This window comes from Amblyraja radiata, chromosome 9 (genome assembly GCF_010909765.2).
Source record: "Amblyraja radiata isolate CabotCenter1 chromosome 9, sAmbRad1.1.pri, whole genome shotgun sequence".
NCBI classification, from domain to species: Eukaryota; Metazoa; Chordata; class Chondrichthyes; order Rajiformes; family Rajidae; genus Amblyraja; species Amblyraja radiata.
In genome coordinates, this window is record NC_045964.1 from 33951734 (window position 1) to 33973883 (window position 22150).

The 22150-nt window shown below is 42.5% G+C and overlaps 2 protein-coding genes across 8 annotated transcripts in view; one reads left to right on the forward strand and one right to left on the reverse strand.

Moving 5' to 3' along the window:
* zfyve21 (zinc finger FYVE-type containing 21) overlaps nt 1–11316 on the reverse strand; it is a 33519-nt gene extending 22203 nt beyond the window's left edge. For 4 of the 6 annotated variants that reach the window (XM_033027054.1, XM_033027057.1, XM_033027058.1 and 1 more), the window contains exons 1-4: nt 11151–11316; nt 6774–6824; nt 4072–4240; nt 682–757 (exon numbers count right to left, since the gene is read on the reverse strand). In XM_033027054.1, the coding sequence (XP_032882945.1) occupies nt 682–757; nt 4072–4240; nt 6774–6824; nt 11151–11276 (422 nt within the window). In that variant the 5' untranslated portion in view covers nt 11277–11316. Of the gene's footprint in view, nt 1–681; nt 758–4071; nt 4241–6773; nt 6825–10884 lie in introns of all 6 variants that reach the window. The other 2 variants (XM_033027060.1, XM_033027056.1) reach the window with 2 other exon arrangements.
* A 364-nt stretch (nt 11317–11680) lies between these two features.
* xrcc3 (X-ray repair cross complementing 3) overlaps nt 11681–22150 on the forward strand; it is a 28647-nt gene continuing 18177 nt past the window's right edge. Inside the window, exons 1-2 of one of the 2 annotated variants that reach the window (XM_033027070.1) lie at nt 11681–12437; nt 20494–20631. In XM_033027070.1, coding sequence (XP_032882961.1) covers nt 12383–12437; nt 20494–20631 — 193 coding nt within the window. In that variant the 5' untranslated portion in view covers nt 11681–12382. The remainder of the gene's footprint in view (nt 12438–20493; nt 20632–22150) is intronic. The other variant, XM_033027067.1, reaches the window with a different exon arrangement.

A 22150-nucleotide genomic window follows, 5' to 3' on the forward strand; every position in this document is an offset into this window, starting at 1 on the left:
AAACTTAAGCAAAAACGGGTTCTTGGGGAAAAAAGAGCTACCTTATATTTAGTTGTGACTGGTTGGGTAACGATGGTAGGGTGAAGACTATTCCATGCTTTAATTGTGCGGGGGAACTCCATGGAGCAGCTAGCAACTCTGGATAGAAGAAATTGGGTGACATTTCGGTAAGACTCTTCTTTAGACTCCTCTGGTTTTAGTGTTTTTAGTTTAATTTAAAGGTACAGCGTGGAAACAGGCCCTTCGGCCCACCGAGTCCACGCCAACCACCAGTACACTAGTTCTACCCCACACATTAGTGATGTGGGTCAAGAGTGTTTTATTCTCTCACGTACCAGTTAGAACAATGAAATCCTTACTTGCAACAGCACAACAGAATATGTAAACGTAGTATTCTGTAAACAATGTTATAAACGAGAAAACAAAACGGTGTATATTTGTGTGTGTGTGTGTGTGTGTGTGTGTGTGTGAAGATAGACTGGTGCTGGAGTAATTCAGCGGGTCAGGCAGCATTTCTGGAGGAAAAGGATAGGTGACGTTTCAGGTCAGGACTCTTCTTCAGACTGAGAGTAAGGGATGGTGAGGGGAGGGGGGGGGGGCAATGAGCCTTCTAACATGCATGGTGCAAACCATTTTAATACATGATAACTTATTGCAGCATTCAAAATCAATTGTACTTACCTGTGGTTGTTTGACAGCCGGCTACTCACAGTCTCACCTTTTTCTGAGGAACTTGAAGTTACAAGGAATACAGCCCCTTGGCAACAAATAGTAAAGTGTGTCAATTGGGGTACATTACCAGAGACACCCAATAACCAGTCCTACAAATGTCAGAATGTGTAGGAAGGAACTGCAGATGCTGGTTTACATAGACACAAAAAGCTGGAGTAACTCAGTGGGTTGTTTGGCAGCATCTCTGGAGAAACGGAATAGGTGATGTTTTGGGTCAAGACCCTCCCTGGAGAAAAGGAATAGGAACGTTCCGAATAGGTCTCGATCCGAATAGGTTACTCCAGCTTTTTGTGCCTATCTCAAAAAGTCAGAGCTGATTTTTGACAGCATGATTGCTACCAAAGCAAGCTCTCCAAAAACTGAAAATTGAAGGTTTATTTTAGAAGCCCAAAGTCCCATTCCTTCAAATTCATTTTTTTAAATGTAGTTGGAAGATTTTTACAATTTGTTTCCCCCCAGAACGATCTGTTGGAATTGTTCAAAAGGGAACTGCAGATGCTGGAATATCGAAGGTACACAAAATTGCTGGGGAAACTCAGCGGGTGCAGCAGCATCTATGGAGCGAAGGAAATAGGCGACGTTTCGGGCCGAAACCCTTCTTCTGTTGGAATTGTTGCCTCAAGAAGGCAGCTAATATCACCAAAGACCCACATACTGGCCACACTTTCATCTCGCTGCTACCAACAACATGTTATAAATACATAAGGGGGAAATGGGTAACTAAAGAGAGAGTGGGACCTCTCAGGAATCCAAGCAGTCACCTCTGTGTGGAGCCACAGGAGATGGGCAAGGTCCTAAATGAGTATTTCTCCTCTGTATTTACCGAGGATAAAGACAGTAGGATGGAAGAAATTGGAACAGACACTGGAAGTGTCATGAGAGCAGTCAGGATTACCGTCGAAGAAGTACTGAAGGTACAGTCGTGTTTGAAGGTAGAGAAAACTCCAGGGCCTGATCAGATATATCCGAGGACAATGCGGGAAACTAGAGAGGAAATTGCGGGAGCCTGGTGGCAAATGTTGTGCCTCTTTTCAAAAAGGGCTGTAGGGAAAATATTGGGAACTATAGGCCAGTGAGCTGAACATCTGTAGTTGGTAAGTTACTGGAGAGTATTCTGAGGGATAGGTTGTACAGGCATTTGGATGGGCAAGGGCTGATTAAGGATATTCAGCATGGTTTTGTACGTGGGGTCGTGTCTCACAAATCCGATTGATTTTTTTGAAGACGTGACCAAAAAGGTTGACGAGGGCAGAGCTGAAGATGTTGTGTACATGGACTTCAGAAAGGCATTCGACAAGGTTCCACATTGTAGGCAGCTCTAGAAGGTTAGATCGCATGGGATCCAAGGACAGATAGCAGAATGGATAATAAATTGGCTCCAAGGAAGGAAGCAGAGGGTGATGATGGAAGGTTGCTTTTCGGACTGGAGGCCTGTGACTAGTGGTGTGCCTCAGGGTTCGGTGCTAGACCCGTTACAAATAATCTACATCAATTATTTGGATGAGAACATTCAGGGCAAGATTAGCAACTTTCCTGATGATACAAAAGTTAATGGTTTTGCAGAAAGTGGAGATGGTTGTGAAAGATTGCAGCAGGATCTGGATCGATTGGCCAGGTGGGCAGAGGAATGGTTGATGGAATTTAATACAGAAAAGTGTGAGGTGTTGGATTTTGGGATGTCAAACAAGGGCAGGACCTACACAGTAAATGGTAGGCCTCTGGGTAGGGTTGTAGAACAGAGGGAACTAGGAGTACAAGTGCATGGTTAGGTTTGAAGGTCGAGTCGCAGGTAAATAAGTTGGTCAAAAAGGCTTTTGGCACTTTGGTCTTCATCAGTCAGAGTATTGAGTATAGAAGTTGGGAGGTCATGTTGCAGTTGTATAAGACGTTGGTGAGAATATTGTGTTCAGTTCTGGGCACCATGTTGTAGGAAAGATATTGTCAAGCTTGAAAGGGTTCAGAAACAAGAATGTTGCCATATGACTTGGTATGACAAGGGTGTGAGCTATAGGGAGAGGTTGAGTAGGCTGGGTCTCTATTCCATGGAGTGCAGGAGGATGGGGGGAGATCTTATAGAGGTATACAAAATCATGAGAGGAATTGATCAGGTAGATGCACAGAGTCTTTTGCCCAGAATCGAGGACCAAAGGGCATAGGTTCAAGGTAAAGGGGAAACGATTTAATAGAAATCCGAGGGGTAACCTTTTCACACAATAGGTGGTGGGCTGGGACTATCCCATCGTTTAAGAAACAGTTAGACAGGTACATGGGGATAGGACAGGTTTGGAGGGATATGGACCAAGCTCCGGCAAGTGGCACTAGTGTAGCTGGGACATTGTTGGCTGGTGTGAGCTAGTTGGGCCGAAGGGCCCATTTTCCACACTGTATCACTCTATGACTAAATCTGAGGTTAAGGAACAGCTTCTTCATAAACAACCAGCATCTTGAACCACCCCTTGCACAATCCTAATCACGACACACCACAATAGACTACGAAGATTGCACTACATATTTTGGCTTGTACCATCATGATCTGACTTACCCAGAATATCTAATAGTTTGTTGTATGTTATAGGATGTGTTTAATGTGACTGTAAAGCTGAAGCAAGTTGAGTATTTCATTGTCCCATTACCAAGTCATATGACAATATTCTTGAATCTTAATTGGTGATAAATATTGAACACACCACAAAAATATTAATAGCATCCTTTTAGATACATTATTCAGGAATAGTTGCACCACTCATCGAGTCAATAGGTAAGCTTAACGCAGCTGCGGTAAAAAGTGCTCTTGTAATCCTGGGTTAAAAGTGAAACATTCCTTTCACTTCTGACGTCTATCAGTGACTTTTATACGCACATTGTGATATCAGGTTAGGGTATGTTGCACCTCAATAGTCCGAATTTCAGAGTAACAAAATGTCTCCATGGGGTACACAGAGACTGATTAGTGCTAGCCTAAAACATTACATGAAATACTCAAGAGGGAGCTGTCAAATTATTTGAAATATTTGAAAGCCGGGTCAAGTTTATTGTCACAAGCACGAGTACAGGTACAATGAAAACCTTGCTTGCTGCAGAATCACTGGCAGACTCAGGAAATACTAAGCAATTTTTTTTTCATTTAAAAATAAATTACACATTCTGCAAGACAGTAAAAAGAAAGAAAACAAAGGCAACAGATCATTAGGAAAAAAAGTTCATGGCAAAATCCAAAGGTCAGAGCTTATGAAGTCATATTAGTTCCATATATAAATGACAGAAGTACATAGAAAACATTTTAGTCACATTTTAGGTCATAAATAGTCTTCTAAACATATTTGAGGTAGCTGTACTTACCATTTACAAGCACCTTAATCTGTTTGTCAAAGAACTCCGATTCCTTCTGTGAGGTCAAAGCACATTCAGCACATTGCCTCACCGGGTCTATGAAGTACATCCGTGGAAGAGGTACTTTTTTACTGCAACATTTGTCACAAAAGCATTTGCCACATCTCCTGCAGTGATGCTGCCAATTTCAAGATAGGCCCACAAAAAAAAAAATCAAAGATGTTGTTAGAACTCACAAACACTGGCGATTTTAAAATAGAAATACATTCCTGCACACGATACACCAGTTTAAAGCAATACTTTTTAAACTCGAATTGGAATTGTCAGTGCTTTTATTCAACAGAATACAATAAGGGTTGCTGACTGAGTATTACAGTACTCAACACAATATCAGGGCCCGATGCATCCCAGGGTACTCAAGGAGGTGGCTCTAGAAATCGTGGACGCATTGGTGATCATTTTCCAATGTTCTATAGATTCAGGATCAGTTGCTGTGGATTCCTGTAGCTAATGTTATTCCACTTTTCAAGAAAGGAACGAGAGAGAAAACAGGGAATTATAGAGCAGTTAGCCTGACATCAGTGGTGGAGAAAATGCAATTATTAAAGAAGTAATAATGGTACATTAGGATAGCAGTAAAAGGATTGGTCCAAGTCAGCATGGATTTATGATGGGGAAATCCTACTTGACTAATTTGGAATTTTTTGAGGATGTGACAAGTAAAATGGATGAAGGAGAGCCAGTAGTTGTAGTGTATCTGGACTTTCAGAAAGCCTTTGATAAGGTCCCACACAGGAGATTGGTGGGCAAAATTAGAGCCCATGGTATTGGGGGTAGGGTATTAACATAGATAGAGAATTGGTTGGCAGACAGGAAACAAAGAGTAGGAATAAATGGGAACCGGTCAGAATGGCAGGCAGTGGCGAGTGGAGTGCCGCAAGGCTCGGTGCTGGGGCCGCAACTATTTACAATACATCTTAATGATTTAGATGGAATTAAAAGTAACACTAGCAAATTTGCAGATGACACAAAGCTGATTGGCAGTGTGAACTGGGAAGAGGATGCTAGGAGGTTGCAGGGTGACTTGGACAGGTAGAGTGAGTGGGCAGATGTATGGCAGATGCAATATAATGTAGATAAATGTGAGGTTATCCACTTTGGCGGCAAGAACAAGGAGGCAGATTATTATCTCAATGGTGTCAGATTCGGAAAAAGGGAAGTGCAACGAGACCTGGGGATCCTTGTACACCAGTCACTGTAAGTAAACTGGCAGGTACAACAGGCAGTGAAGAAATGAGAGGATTTGAGTATTGGAGTAACGAGGTCCTTCTGCTGTTGTACAGGGCCCTGGTGAGACCGCAACTGGAGTATTGTGTGCAGTTTGGTTTTATTACAGGAAGGACATCCTTGCTATTGAGGCAGTGCAGCATAGGTTCACAAGGTTAATCCCCAGGGTGGCGGGACTGTCATACGAGGAAAGATGGGAGAGACCGTCTAAGAATAAAGGCCATTTAAAACTGAGATGAGTAAAAACTTTTTCACCCAGAGAGTTGTTAATTTGTGGAATTCTCTGCCACAGAAGGCAGTAGAGGCCAATTCATTGGATGAATTTAAAAGAGTTGGATAGAGCTCTAGGGGCTAGCAGAATCAAGGGATATGGGGAGGTCATGCACGGGTTACTGATTGTGGATGATCAGCCATGATCACAATGAATGGCGGTGCTGGCACGAAGGGCCAAATGGCCTCCTCCCGCACCTATTTTCTATGTTTCTATGTTTCAATTAAAAATAGAAACACCAAGCTCGGTGTAAAAATACCATTAAAAAGATGATCTCTAGTCAGAATTCCACAGGATAATATCAGAATTTAAAGTACAGGTATGAATAGATTAATATTTGAATATGCTATTTTATCTTCCTGATATATTTTTTAACGGTCATCTATAGACATTGCCAAGTTTCAAACAATATTTAGGCGTTTATTTACAAATATGGAATCCTGTCAACATGCAAAAAATTAAGCCAGAAATTTGAGATTCATTTTGTAATTTCTTAATCTAAGATAATGTGGATTGTGAATATTGTGATTGGAGACCACACATTCTATTCCCTCCTTCTTAATTGTCCCCGTTATCTGGTTTCCTAACACCAGGTATGGCTGCGAGAACTAGATGGGCAAATAACATGTAGCAATTGTGATATTAATGAAGAAACAACGAGCAAAGTTGATACCAAAAATAGACACAAAGTAACTCAGTAAGTTAGGCAGCATCTTGGGAGAAAGAGGATGGGTGCCTCTTTGGGTCTAAGGTAGGGGCCTGACCCGAAACATCACCCATCATTTTTCTCCAGAGATGCTATCTGACCCACTGAGTTACTCCAGCACTTTGTGAAATTAATTAAGTCAGGTACAATTGAATAGACCAGTAATGATCATTTCATCCTTTATGTACCCCAAACAAATTGCTGGGTGTTGATTTTATATGTCCATTTGCATACCAGAATGCTGGCATGATACAAACATGTGGAAATGGTGTAAAAATATCACATTGCCAAGTACTAGAACCATATAAAACATATTGTGCCAACTGAATATTTATCCCATTGAAGCAAATTTACAGTTTTCTTAGATTCTTTCATTTTTTTTGCCAGTGGAAACCACAAAATAAGACCAAAAAAGGCAATAAACTGATAATAAATAAAATCTCTTACTTTCCTGGTAAGAAAGTCAAATTTTGCATCGCACTGCATACATCTGGGACACTATGAATAGAAATACAGATTATGTCAGAAACAAGACTTATGTCAATATTTTATTGCTTCAATCTCTTCTGCTCGATGGCAACAAATCCAGCCTTATCTAGTCCCTCCTTACAAGGTGACACACTCCAACCTGCTAATCCAGGCTAATTTCTGTGGCACCTCCCTACAATCATATTCTTCCTATACTCCAACAACCGAACTGTACACAGAACTTTAACCTTAACCTAATTAGAGTACCAAAATGTCTGCACCTATGTGCTATGCTATAGCCAATGAAGGCAAGAATCCCATATGCCTTCTTCATCACCTTATTTCCTGGTGCAGCCACCTTCAGGGGGGATGTGCACAGAGGTCCCCCGTCCCTGTTCTTTAATACTCAAAATGCCACCTTTCATTTTGTGCATCATTCACGCTCATCAAGATTAAACTCCATCTGCCCTTCCTCTGTTCATTTTACCAACTGATTCAAGTTTCTATCCCCCAACTCTCTTGCTATCTAGTAATCTATCATTCCGTTTTAAACAATCTCATGTCTCCTTTCTGAGGTAGAGAATTTCAAGAATTCAGCAACTTTTGAAGAGATTTCTAATTTCAGTCCCAAATCCTTATGTATCCCTAATCCAGACATTGTGGCCCCTCTCTAAACCAGGGGTGAGATCTACCATCTCTGGAACTCAGAGTTTCCATGAGATAACTTATTCTTTAAAACTCCGGTGTGGAGGTATAGTCAACTCAATCGCTCCCCAAATTAGAAATCTATAAATTCATAAGACATAGCAGAGTTGGGCCATTTGGCCCACGAAGTCTGCTCTGCCATTCCATCATAGCTGATCTATTTTTCCTTCTCAGCCCCATTCTCCTGCCTTCTCCCCATAACCTTTGACACCCTTACTAATCAAGAAAGTTATTAATCCAATATTACTGGAACAGTCTCAGAAAATCTTTTTACTGCATTCCCTTTATAACAAGTATAGCCTTTTTAATTAAAGAAAGGCATGAGGATCAAGCTATATGTAATTTTTTAGAAGTTCCATGGTTGCTGTTAGAAACTTTATTTCTGATCACAATCCATTTCACAAAAAGCCATCAACCATTTGCCCTCTCAACTGCTTATTTCATCCAAATGTCGATTTCTACCATTTGTGCACATGTACCTGTACCAAATTTTTCTTTCAATGTGAACGTTTTCCAATCTGTCACCATTCAAAAGATAGGTCTTTCACACAGCAATAAATAATTCTATTATTTTGGAAATTTGTTTTAATTAAAGGAATCCAACTCAGCAACATTCTCAGAAAGAACAAACACCATTACAATTTACCTATTTAAATCAACATACAAATCGCCACGCGTTTCAAATATCACTTTGCTAAAAACTAAAGTGCAGTAAAAGGCAAACAAGAAAATAGAACCGCTTAATTACTTACATGGGGTTAAAAAAAGTTTTTTTTAATTGCCAGTAACATTTTGGGGCACATTTGCGGCAGTTTTTTGTTATCAAGTGAGCCAAAAGACATGGTCTAATGCAAGAAAGTGGTACGGAGGCAAGAGGTTAACCATGATCTTATTAAATGACAGAGCAGACAAGTAACCAAATTAGCTTACTGTTGCTTCCGTTTCTGATATCCCATAGACAATTTGCCATCAAAATTGAAAACTGAGTTGCAGCATTGCAACTCAGCAGTGAATGGAAATGCATCCAAATAATCGTACCAAGTAATAATATGTATTTAATAGAAAAATAAGTCAGTTTTATTTTTTGTTTGGGATGGGTGTGTAAGGGGGTAGGGAAAAAGAGAGTTTACTGCAACACGTGAAGTGGGTTGTTTCTTGTATACTGTTATCACTCTCGCAATATTTTGGTATACTCTTCATTAGATTCCAACTGCATTCACCAGTTTAAAAAAAAAGGAAAGCCAAGTCTGGTATTTCCCTCTAGAACTCGAGTCAGCACCTCAAAATCATTGGACTGCTATGAAGACTCAGAAAAGACTTTGGAATTTGCCTCAAAGAAAATCTTTTGGATTTTCTGCCCAAGGAGCTCAATCAGGGAGCAAGCACAGGATAATCAATATATTTTGGGGTACTGAGAAAATTAATGGTAATTTTGAGAAAGTGTACCAATAAATAGGTGAGATGGCATGATGAGCTGAATGGCCTATTCTTGTTTCTATTCCATTTTTGTAAAACAAATTATTACGGGGGGGGGGGGGGGGAATAAACATGTTCCCGATGTTGGGGAGTCAAGAACCAGGGGCCACAGTTTTAGAATAAGGGGGTAAGCCATTTAGAACGGAGATGAGAAAACACTTTTTTACACAGAGTTGTAAGTCTATGGAATTCTCCCCCTCAGAGGGCGGTGGAGGCAGGTTCTCTGGATACTTTCAAGAGAGAGCTAGATAGGGCTCTTAAAGATAGTGGAGTCAGGAGACATGAGAAGAAGGCAGGAACGGGGTAATGATTGGGGATGATCTGCCATGATCACATTGAATGCCGGTAATGGCTTGAAGGGCTGAATGGCATTATACAGGAAAGTGTTTAAGAAGGAAATGCAGATACTGGAAAATCGAAGGTAGACAAAAATGCTGGAGAAACTCAGCGGGTGAGGCAGCATCTATGGAGCAAAGGAAATAGGCAACGTTTCGGGTCGAAACCCTTCTTCAGACTGATGTGAGGGTGGGGGCGGAAGGAAGAAAGGAAGAAGTGGAGCCAGTGGGTTGAGGGAGAGCTGAGAAGGGGAGGAGAAATGGAGGAGGCCCAGGACAGAAAAGTCAGATTCGGAATGGGAGGGGAAGTTGAAGACTCTTTCCAGGTGCGGCAGAGGATCACCTGCACCTCCTCCAACCTCATCTATTGCATCCGTTGCTCTAGATGTCAGTTGCTCTACATCGGTGAGACCAAGCGTAGGCTTGCCGATCGCTTCGCCGAACACCTCTGGTCGGTCCGCAATAACCAACCTGATCTACGTGTGGCCCAGCACTTCAACTCTCCCTCCCATTCTGAATCCGACCTTTCTGTCCTGGGCCTCCTCCATGGCCAGAGTGAGGACCACCGTAAATTGGAGGAGCAGCACCTCATATTTCGCTTGGGCAGTTTGCACCCCAGTGGTATGAACATTGACTTCTCTAATTTCGGGTAGTCCTTACTTTCTCCTCCCCTTCTCAGCTCTCCCTCAGCCCTCTGGCTCCACCTCTTCCTTTCTCCTTCCTCCCCCCCCCCCCCCCACCACCACCACATCAGTCTGAAGAAGGGTTTCGACCCGAAACGTTGCCCATTTCCTTCACTCCATAGATGGTGCCTAACCCGCTGAGTTTCTCCAGCATTTTTGTCTACATTATATAGTAAAGTATGTTTTTGTCATTTGTATTTCAACTCAAATTCAAAGCAAAGGGATGGAATGGAACTTCTATTCTGCAATTACACTAGGAACTGTTTGAATTATAGTTAAGGTTTTTAACCGATAAAACTGTAAAACAAATACATATATATTGACACTAAATTGGCATGACTCATCCAGAAGGATAGATAGAATGATATAGGAGGGGTGTTAATCTCGGATGAACGGGGCTAGGGCAACCTTCATGTGGTCCGCCCTGTTTCAACGAATGCAATGAACCTGGCGTGCACAATCAAATAGAACAAGTTGTCCTACAACTTCAGCCTGTACATGCCATACGCAAGAAGAAGGGGCACATTTTGAACTGTGAAAATCAATTGTAGTTTTCTGTACAACATCCAGTGTAAACACAAGTGTTTATTCGCCAGATCACAGTGCATTGGAATTTAAACAGAAAACATTGTAAACTAACCAGACCTAAGGTGCTTCCATTTATAAAAAAATCACCAGCTTCGACATCACAGTAAACGTTAACAGATCTCATTACATCTGTCGTTTTAACCCCCGGGGATTTACTTGCCATCCTGTATGATGAACACCGCACCCACCCGATTTCGGTTCGGTTAACAAACCCCCTAATATTTTTAGCTGTGTCAACACGACAGAATCGATGCAAAAACACAGTCAATCGTAAAAAAGACTGAAAATGCTCGAAGTACTCACGCCACGTCAAATCTTTTGCGACAGCAACAACGTTGACATCTCAGGTCGATGCCCTTTTACTGAGAACCCTATCACAAATTATGTTCCGTGGTGTTTCTGCATTCCACACATTCCACCTCAGTTCTCCTCACATCAATAAAACGTCGATTTGATGCGAGAGTCCAGGGTACTCCGAGTACTCAGCCGCTGCCCTGCCCCAGCAACAATAACCACTAATTAAAACATCCGTTCAGTCTCCAGCCCAAACACTCAGAAGCACAGTTTACCTCTTTGTCAGGAACCCACTGAGGCTCATCAAGTGAGAAAGGGCTGCAAAAAGCACCATTTTCTGGTACCATGCGAAGCCCACTGGGACTACGCACCAGTTTCTTCCCTTCGTTTGTAGCCGCCATGTTGTCTGAGTGAACCTCGCACGCTGGCCAGTGGCCAATCACCGGCCACCATTATTCCACTGCAGCCAATCAACTACCAGCATTCTGACAAGTGTTCGCCTCAGCCTATCAAATAACGATGCACAATATTAGCCTATCAGACGCGACCCACTTCCACAGCATGGTTTTATATCAGCCAATCATTTGCGAGAACTCGATATTAACCAATCACATATCAATATTCCTGCCTCTCGTAGCCAACGACGGGCAGGGAGAGCAGAGACTCAGACCAATCCCGTTTCACGTTACGTTTCACGGATATACTACTTCTGCCCAAAGTTCCGCTATAGGATCTTTGATTCTGCCATCCTTGTGTTATGAAACACTTCCTGCCACCACCCTTGTTTGCAGGCTGGCAAATAAACAATAAAGGGAAGGTGCGGAAGAAGGAAAGTGCTGGAGGAACTCACCGATTTGGGGCAGCAAATGTGGAGGGAAATTGACATTCTGAAAACACTGATATTTAGGCTGAATAGAATGCTTAAGGACACAAAGTGCCTGGGGAACTATGCGGTTCAGGCAACAAATGTAGTTTCAAAACAATAATATTTAGAATGCTTAAGACACAACGTGCTAAAGGCACTCAGTGGTTTAGGCAGCACATGTGGATGGAAATGGTGGACAATGTCTAAACAATTATATTTTGGATGGCTGTAATGCTTAAAGACACACTGTGCTGGAGGAGCTCGGCGGTTGAGGCAGAAAATGTGGAGGGAAACGAACAGTCCAAACATTGGTGTTTTAGGATGGCTGTAATGCTTACGAACCATGGAATGCAACCACACAAGTTTCGACCAGAGTATGCGGCTCTGCTATCAACACAATATCCTGTGATTTTAGACACAATGAAGTGCAGATGCTGGTTTGCAAGGAGAAAGATAGAGCGCGGCAGCAATCCCGTGGGTCGGGCAGCATCTGAGGGGAGGCGACCTTTCGGCCCGAGAGCCGGGACCCTTTGCTCGGCCCGGCCGCCACCCGCGGATTGGCGGAGAGCTCGCACGTGACTCGGCACGTGAGCCGGTGCGCGCTGCGGCCGTTAGCGACCTGCGCGGGAGGTCGGGCCCGGGATGGACTGGTGGCGGCTTGACCTCAACCCCAAAGTAGTGGCTGCTGTTAGAAAAGGTCAGTGCTGCTCTCTTTTGTATAAAAGATTGCTGGAAATCTGAGGAGAAAAGTAGACCGAGATAGTGGAGGTTGAATGGAGTGGAAATAGTTACAAGGCAGCAGCTAAAATGCTTAAGAAGGAACTGCAGATGCTGGAAAATCGAAGGTAGACAAACCATGGCTATCTGGACTACACACTTCTTCCCACCCTGCTCCCAATTCCTCTGTCTACACCGCATCTGCACCCAGGATGAGGTGTTCCACACCAGGGCATCGGAGATGTCCTCATTCTTCAGGGAACGGGGGTTCCCCATCTTCTACCATAGATGAGGCTCTCACCAGGGTCTCTTATACCACGTGACTCTGCTCTCACTCCCCGTCTCCCCCCACCCCCCCCCCCCAACTTGTAACAAGGGCAGAGTCCCCCTTGTCCTCACCTTCCACCCTACCAGCCGTCACGTACAACAAATAATCCTCCGACATTTTCGCCACCTCCAACGTGATCTCACCACATACCACATCTTCCCATCTCCTCCCCTGTCTTTCCGCAGAGACCGCTCCCTCCGTAACTCCCTGGTCAATTCTTCCCTTCCCACCCGAACCACCCCCTCCCCAGGCACTTTCCCTTGCAACCGCAAGGAATGCTACACTTGTCGCTTTACCTCCCCCGTTGACTCCATTCAAGGACCCAAGCAGTCCTTCCAGGTGCGGCAGAGGTTCACCTGCACCTCCCCCAACCTCATCTATTGCACCCGCTGCTCTGGATGTCAGTTGCTCTAGATCGGTGATACCAAGCGTAGGCTTGGCGATCGCTTCGCCGAACACCTACGCTTGGTTCGCAATAACCAACCTTATCTCCTGGTGGCTCAGCACTTAAACTCCCCCTCCCATTCCGAATCTGATCTTTCTGTCCTGAGCCTCCTCCATGGCCAGAGTGAGGACCACCGTAAATTGGATGAGCAGCACCTCATATTTCGCTTGGGCAGTTTGCACCCCAGCGGTATGAACGTTGACTTCTCTAATTTCAGGTAGTCCTTACTTTTTCCTTCCCTTCTTAGCTCTCCGTCAGCCCTCTGGCTCCACTTCTTCCTTTCTTCCTCCCGCCCCCACCCTCACATCATTCTGAAGAGGGTTTCGACCCGAAACATTGCCTATTTCCTTCACTCCATAGATGCTGCCTCACCCGCTGAGTTTCTCCAGCATTTTTGTCTAACATCTAAAATGCATCAGGTTTAGGTTTATTGGTGTCACACGTACCGAGTACTGTACCGTGTAGGAAGGAACTGCAGATGGATTTACACCGAAAATGGGCACAAAATGCTGGAGTAACTCAGCAGGACAGGCTGGATCTCTGGATATCTTCTTCAAGGGTCTTGACCCGAAACGTCACCCATTCCTTCTTATTCCACCCTCTGCCACCTCCATTGGAATATTTTGAAGAACTAAGAACCAAGAAGCAGAGATGCTGTCTGCCCCGCTGAGTTACTCCAGCCTTTTGTGTCTATCTTCGTACCTTGTATTGTCACAGGCTTTGGTTTATTATTGTCACTTGTAATTGTACCAAGTATTGTAGTGACACCAAACGTTGTGAATAAATGGTTTCTTTTTCAGGCGTTATAGGTCAGGTATACAAGCACGTTTGGTACTAACACAAAAGTCATTGTTGCTGCTGCGAGGCACGTCTGTTGACTCATGGGCTCAAGCTGAGCTTCTGCTGATGTGGCAGGACACTCATGCGAATGAAGGAAGGTTAACCCAGGGTTATATATACTAGGACACGCCCATCTTCCCGCTTCCACACCCCTGTATCTCTAAAACTATACCTCGTGACAACTCCTTCCCGCCATTACCCGGTCGCGTGACCCTATCCACGACTGCCGAGGGTTTTCGTATAGTAAGTGGCCTAACCACCGGGTAGCGTCACAGTATTGTACTTTGTATTATCAGAGGTTTACGTTTATTATTGTCATATGTACTGAATACTGGACCATGCATTGTCACAGGTTTAGGTTTTATTGTCTACAACCATCAGGCTGTTATACACTACAGCAGGGGTTGGCAACCTTGTTCTGCATAGGGGCTGGGACGCATGTCTGTGAGCAGATGGCGGGCCACATCTATCATGTGTACACGGGTCCCGCCCCAGATGACAGGCATTAAATCACGTGTTCACAGAAGGTAAACAAAAATGCTGAGGAAACTCAGCGGGTGAGACGGCCTCATGCAATCCTTTCATGTCTCACCCGCTGTGTTTCCCCAGTAGGTTGCCTACCCCTGCACTACAGCCTCCAAATAAGCTCCAAACTACATAGACTTGGGGACATTGTTTTTGTCTTTGCTCCATTTCGGGACACATGATAATAAAACACTCTTGCCTCTCGATTGTCCCTTGTACTGAGCATTGTACCTTGTATTGTCACTTGTGCCTAGTATTGCACCATGTATTTTCACAGGTTTAGAGTTATTATTGTCTTACTGAGGTACCGTGAAAGCATTGTATTGCATGCTATCCAAACCAAACAGATATGTCATATATAGACACAATCAGCTCAAACTCAAGAACAATAGATAGAACAAAAGGGTAGATACAGAGTGTAGAATATAGTTCTCAGTATTGTAGTGCATCAGTTTCATAGACAAAAGTCCAATGTTTACAATGAGGTCGTTCTGAATTGGACAGTACACTAACTTATGGAAGGACCATTCAGAAGCCTGATAACAGGGGAAGAAGCTGTTCCTGAGTCTGGTGGTGTGCACTTTCAGGTTTCTGCAGATGCTGGTTTCTGCACCTTCTGCTGAAGCTTAAATGGAGCAAATTAAAGTGCAAACCCAAACTAGCACTGATGTAGACCGTGTCTAATACCGAACGGTGTTTCAATCTGTAACATTGAGTAGATTGATATGATAAGGACGCACAATTAAACATTTTGTAAATCAAAGAAGATGCAGGAAATCTGAAATAAAAACAGAAAATATTGACAACACTCAATAGGTGCCATTGATAAGAGAAACAGGGTTAATGTTTTGAATTGAAGATTCTTCAAAGACTGAAGGATCTTCAATTTGAAACACTGTTTTGGATTTCACAGTTTTGCCTGACCCGCTGAGTATTTGAAGTTGGTATATATTAAGATTTTTGAAAGAAGGAAGATTGAAGGAGAAGTTTAGACAAGATATATAATGTTATGACGTCCATATGAATAGAACAGAAAAAAAGCATATTGCTGAGTAAATTAGGGTACAAGAATTTGAGGTAAAAAGAAAGGGAGAGGGCCTGGGCATCGGGCCACCCAGGGCGGCGACTGCGGGTGCTCGGAAGGCCCCGACCACGGATGAACATCTGGGAAGAACGGAGGGGAGGCTGGCTGGACTATGGTGCCTTCCTCACCTTGGTGCCATTTATGTTATGTTGTGTCGTGGACTTTCTGTGTTTGTGCTTTTTTTAAATTCAATTTTATTTTTAATATGTTTTATTATTTATTATTTATTTATTTTTATGATACTGCCTGTAAGGGAAATTCATTTTGTTGTCTCTAATTGAGACAATGACAATAAATTGAATACAATACAATACAATACAAAAAGAGTTGGGTTTTTTTCCCTTAATAAAATCTGGAATTTGCCCCACGAAAAGCACAATAAGAGGCATACACCACCATGGTACTTCGCTGTACATTAATCTCTAAGTGCAAATAACAGACCATTTGGCTCACCACATCGGTGCTGACCCACTTTGTCCATCCACACTAACCCTATTTGCTGACATTAAATCTATATTATTTCGGGTCTTAACCCAAAATGTCACCTATCCACCATCTCCAGAGATGCTGTCTGACCCACTGAGTTACTCCAGCACTTTGTGTCCTATTGTTTATTAACCAGTATCTGAAATTCTTTGTGTAGGAAGGAACTACAGATGCTGGTTTAAACCTAAGAAAGACACAAAAAGCTGGAGTAACTCAGCGGGTTAGACGGCATCTCTGGAGAAAAGGAATAGGGAAGATTGTTCCCGATGTTGGTGTAGTCCAGAACAAGGGGTCACAGTTCAAGGATAATGGGGAAGTCTTTTAGGACCGAGATGAGAAAAACATTTTTCACACAGAGAGTGGTGAATCTGTGGAATTCTCTGCCACAGAAGGTAGTTGAGGCCAGTTCATTGGCTATATTTAAGAGGGAGTTAGATGTGGCCCTTGTGGCTAAAGGGATCAGGGGGTATGGAGAGAAGGCAGGTACAGGATACTGAGTTGGATGATCAGCCATGATCATATTGAATGGCGGTGCAGGCTCGAAGGGCCGAATGGCCTACTCCTGCACCTATTTTCTATGTTTCTAATATGTGACGTTTCGGGTCGAGACCTTTCTTCAGACTGCTAGAAGGAACTGCAGGAAGTCTGATGAAGGATCTCGATGCGAAACGTCACCTATTCCTTTTCTCCAGAGATACTGTTTGACCCACTGAGTTACTCCAGATGTTTATGTCTATCTTCTGCAATTCTTTGTTTCTATATTCTTATGTGCCTGTATCTGCCGCCACCTCCTCTATTCAGATATCAACCACTCTGTCTATTTTTTGTTAAAGTTTTTTTTCCCCCAACTACTCAGCCTCTTTTGAACCAGTCTATCCAATCTCTCTCCAGAACTAAAGGCCTCCAATGCAGGCAACAGCCAGGCAAATCTCTTCTGCACCCACTCTCTAGCGCAACCGCCTCATTCCCAATGTTTACAGAACTGCACACAACTGTTTCAAGTGTGGTCTGTAAAGTTGCAACATAATTTCCAACTTTTGTGTTCTTTGCCGTGACCTATGAAGGCAAGCATGCCAAATGCCTTCACCATACTATCATCAATGTTGCCATCTTTACCGAATTATGGATTAAAACCTACACTCTCTTCATCAACGTTACTTATCACTCTACCATTAATGTAAATTATCAACCATGTATATGATCCATATCCTACTGTAGCCTTGTACAAACTTCCTCACCATCCACAACACGGACATCTTTTTTGTCATGAGAAACGTTCCATTAATAATTCTTGCATTCAAAGTTCATAACAATCATCACAAACACAAGGGATCCAGCACCATGTTCTGCAGTACACCACAGATCATAAACCTCCATCACAAAAACACTACCCTCAGCCTCCTATCACCAACCTGATTTTGGACCCTGTTACCCAGCTTGCATTGGATCCCATGTGCCTTTACTTTCTAGGCTAGCCAACATTTAGGATCTTGTCAAATGCCTAACTAAAGTCCATATAGATAATGTTTGCCACATTTTATCATTCTTTATTGTTACCTCCACAAAAAGAGTCATTCAAATTAGTAAGATAGGATTTCTTCAGTACAAAGCCATGCTAATTATCCCTTTACAAATATACACAAATCTTATCCTTCGGGATTTTCTCCAGTAATTTCCCTACCCCTGACAAGAGTCATTGGCCTGTAAATTACCTGTCTTATCTCTGCTGTTCTTCTCAAATAAAGAAACAACGTATGTTTTTTTTCTCCAGTCTCCTGTATCTCACCTGTGACTAAAGAAGATGAAAAGTCTCTGTCAGGGCCAAACTATTTCATCCTTGACAAATCAACACGTCATATGCTAAAACCCAGGGGCTACAGATCAGGAGCTGGGGAAATGATTAGTCTAAATAGTTATTTTATATCGCTGGGATTGGAAATGGCCTGCACTTACCTATTTGTTTAATGATGTGCCCAAAATTATCTTTAATATTAGGGTGCTGAATAATGCTCTTCAAAAGAACAGGCCATGTGCTGGATTCATGGATAAGAATTCATTTAGAAATTCAACATGCCTTTAAAGTTTTGAATTTATGAAAAGCACATCATCTCAGAATATACATTTTCAACAAACATGCATTTTTTAATATATAAGTGTATTTCCTTTGTAGCCTATTTGATTAATGATGTTATGCCCCTGTCCCACTTAGGAAACCTGAACGGAAACCTCTGGAGACTTTGCGCCCCACCCAAGGTTTCCGTGCGGTTCCCGGAGGTTGCAGGTGGTTGCCGGAGGTTGCAGGTAGTGGAAGCAAGTAGGGAGACTGACAAAAACCTCCGGGAAACCTACGGAATGAAAACTCCCTCTTGTGGAATTATAACCATATAACCATATAACAATTACAGCACGGAAACGGGCCATCTCGGCCCTTCTAGTCCGTGCCGAACACTTACTCTCACCTAGTCCCATCTACCTGCACTCAGACCATAACCCTCCATTCCTTTCCCGTCCATATACCTATCCAATCTATTTTTAAATGATAAAATCGAACCTGCCTCCACCACTTTTACTGGAAGCTCATTCCACACAGCTACCACTCTCTGAGTAAAGAAGTTCCCCCTCATGTTACCCCTAAACTTTTGTCCCTTAATTCTCAAATCATGTCCTCTTGTTTGAATCTTCCCTACTCTCAATGGAAAAAGCTTATCCATGTCAACTCTGTCTATCCCTCTCATAATATTAAAGACCTCTATCATGTCCCCCCTTAACCTTCTGCGCTCCAAAGAATAAAGACCTATCTTGTTCAACCTTTCTCTGTAACTTAGGTGCTGAAACCCAGGCAACATTCTAGTAAATCTCCTCTGTACTCTCTCTATTTTGTTGACATCTTTCCTATAATTTGGCGACCAAAATTGTACACCATACTCCAGAATTGGCCTCACCAATGCCTTGTACAATTTTAACATTAAATCCCAACTTCTATACTCAATGCTCTGATGATTTATAAAGGCCAGCACACCAAAAGCTTTCTTTACCACCCTATCTACATGAGATTCCACCTTCAGGGAACTATGCACAGTTATTCCTAGATCACTCTGTTCAACTGCATTTCTCAATTCACTACCATTTACCATGTACGTCCTATTTTGATTTGTCCTGCCAAGATGTAGCACCTCACACTTATCAGCATTAAACTCCATCTGCCATCTTTCAGCCCACTCTTAAAAATTGCCTAAATCTCTCTGTAGACTTTGAAAATCTACTTAATTATCCACAACACCACCTATCTTAGTATCATCTGCATATTTACTAATCCAATTTACCACACCATCATCCAGATCATTGATGTATATGACAAACAACAGTGGATCCAACACAGATCCCTGAGGCACCCCACTAGTCACCGGCCTCCAACCTGACAAACAGTTATCCACCATTACTCTCTGGTATCTCCCATTCAGCCACTGTTGAATCCATCTTGCTACTCCACTATTAATACCCAACAATTGAACCTTCTTAACCAAACTTCCATGTGGAACCTTGTCAAAGGCCTTACTGAAGTCCATGTAGACAACATCCACCGCTTTACCCTCATCAATTTCCCTAGTAACCTCTTCAAAAAATTCAAGACGATTAGTCAAACATGACCTTCCAGGCACAAATCCACGTTGACTGTTCCTAATCAGACCCTGTTTATCCAGATGATTACATATATTATCTCTAAGTATCCTTTCCATTAATTTGCCCACCACTGACGTCAAACCAACAGGTCTATAATTGCTAGGTTTACTCTTAGAACCCTTTTTAAACAATGGAACAACATGCGCAGTACGCCAATCCTCCGGCACCATTCCTGTTTCTAATGAAATTTGAAATATTTCTGTCATAGCCCCTGCTATTTCTACACTAATTTCCCTCAATGTCCTAGGGAATATCCTGTCAGGACCTGGAGACTTATCCACTTTTATATTTTTCAAAAGTGTCAGTACTTCCTCTTCTTTGATCCTCTTAGTTCTCATAGCTACCCTACTTGTTTCCCTTACCTCACATAATTCAATATCCTTCTCCTTGGTGAATACCGAAGAAAATAAATTGTTCAATATCTCCCCCATCTCTTTTGGCTGTAATGTAAAAGAAAGTAATTAAATAAACCAAACTACATAAGAAATTGTTATCAAGGGTTGGCATTACAGAAAATTATGGTAGGGATGACAAGGAACATGCCCCCTTCATGTGATGTACTGTAGATTACCTTTGCTTTTAAACCAGATAATTATAGTCATGTGACTTGCAATGCTTTTTGTAAAGACCTATCTTTTTTCCTACAGCAAACATCCAATCAATGAAAGAGATCTTGAGCTTATCGGGACCGGATCTGCAGCGACTTACTAAACTGTCCAATCGTGATGTGCAGTATTTGCATAAAACTGTTGCTGTGGCAACAAAGAGTGATCCAGTGGTGACAGGTGGGTGACAAAATAAATAGTAATACATCTTTGTAGGACTGAGATCAAATATCACTGACATTTTCAAGATGAACATATGATATGCATTTAAAATATCAACATTTTCAGTCATTATTTTTTTATCTTGAACCATGTAGCTTGTTTAAAACTGCTAAACAGCACTTTGTTTTAAAGTTCAGATAGCATTTCATAAATGTTCCCTTATACAAGGAATGGCAAGAGCTATTCTAGAGCTTGGTGTGAGGTGTTTATCTTTCTGTAATTTAAGGAGATTTAAGACTAAAGGTACTAGGTTTCAAAGGGCTTTTCACATGTACCAATTCAGGTACATTTATATGCAAATTACCATACAGCCATACGAAAAAAAAGCAACAACACGCAACTACATAAAAATTAACATAAACATCCAACACAGCACTCGCTGGTAAAAAAGTCCAAGCTTCTTCCTCTTTATTCTTCCGCGGTCGGGGCAGTCGAACCATCTGTCGGGGGCGATTGAAGCTCCCGCAGCTGGCGGTCGAAGCTCCCGCGTCAGGGCGATCGAAACTCCCTCTTCGTTGCGATCAAAACTTCCGCGGCTTGGAGTTCCCAAAGTCGGTCTCTGACCAGAGACCGCGGGCTCCGTGATGTTAAGTCTGCAAGCACCCATGGTTGGAGTTCCGAGGTCGATCCCTAGCAAAGGGATTGCGGGCTACGCGATGTTAAAGTCCTGTAGGCACCTGTGGTGGAGCTCTCAAAATCGGTCTCCAGTAAAGGCCGCCAGTTCCTCAATGTTAGGACGCAGTGCGGACGGAGATATGATACGGAAAAAATTTCATCTCCGTCGTGGTAAGAGATTAGAAAAAGTTTCCCCCAACCCCCACCTCCCCCACATAAAACAAGCTAAAGAACACTAAAAACATACATTGAACACATACTACTATTAAACACAAAGAAGGAAAGGACAGACAGACTGTTGGCGAGGCAGCCATTGCTGGCGCCACCCGGTGGTCACGAGACTTCAATAGTATTTGTAAATAGAAATAGATTGTTAAATGAAAAGTAAACAAGAAATGAGGGAAGGCTTGTCTCCAAAATACACTATTTAGGGTGTTATTCAACCGTATATAAAGTTTGAATCCAGTCTGCTAAGTAAGTCAGTAAGCAGTTGCATAAATTGAGAGCTATAAGGAATCCTGGTGCCCAAGCAAAATGTGATTTCATCAACTACTGTTTTATTTTGATTGTCTTCTATGAACCACCACATGGCTGTCAAGAAATAATTGGTTGGGCTCAACAATGTCTTCTCTTGTAATTTAGTAGACCTCTGCAATGTTCACTGGGAAATTATATTAATTTTAGATTTAACTGCATTCAGCCCATCCAGTTAATGCCAGCTCACAAAGCACCCTGCAGCCTATTCTACACACACCCCTCCCCGATTCTGCGGCCAATATAAACTAGAGTCAATTTACAGGGGCCAATAATCTACTGATTTATGTCTATAAAATGGAGAAGTAAATCAGGGAATTTGAAAACT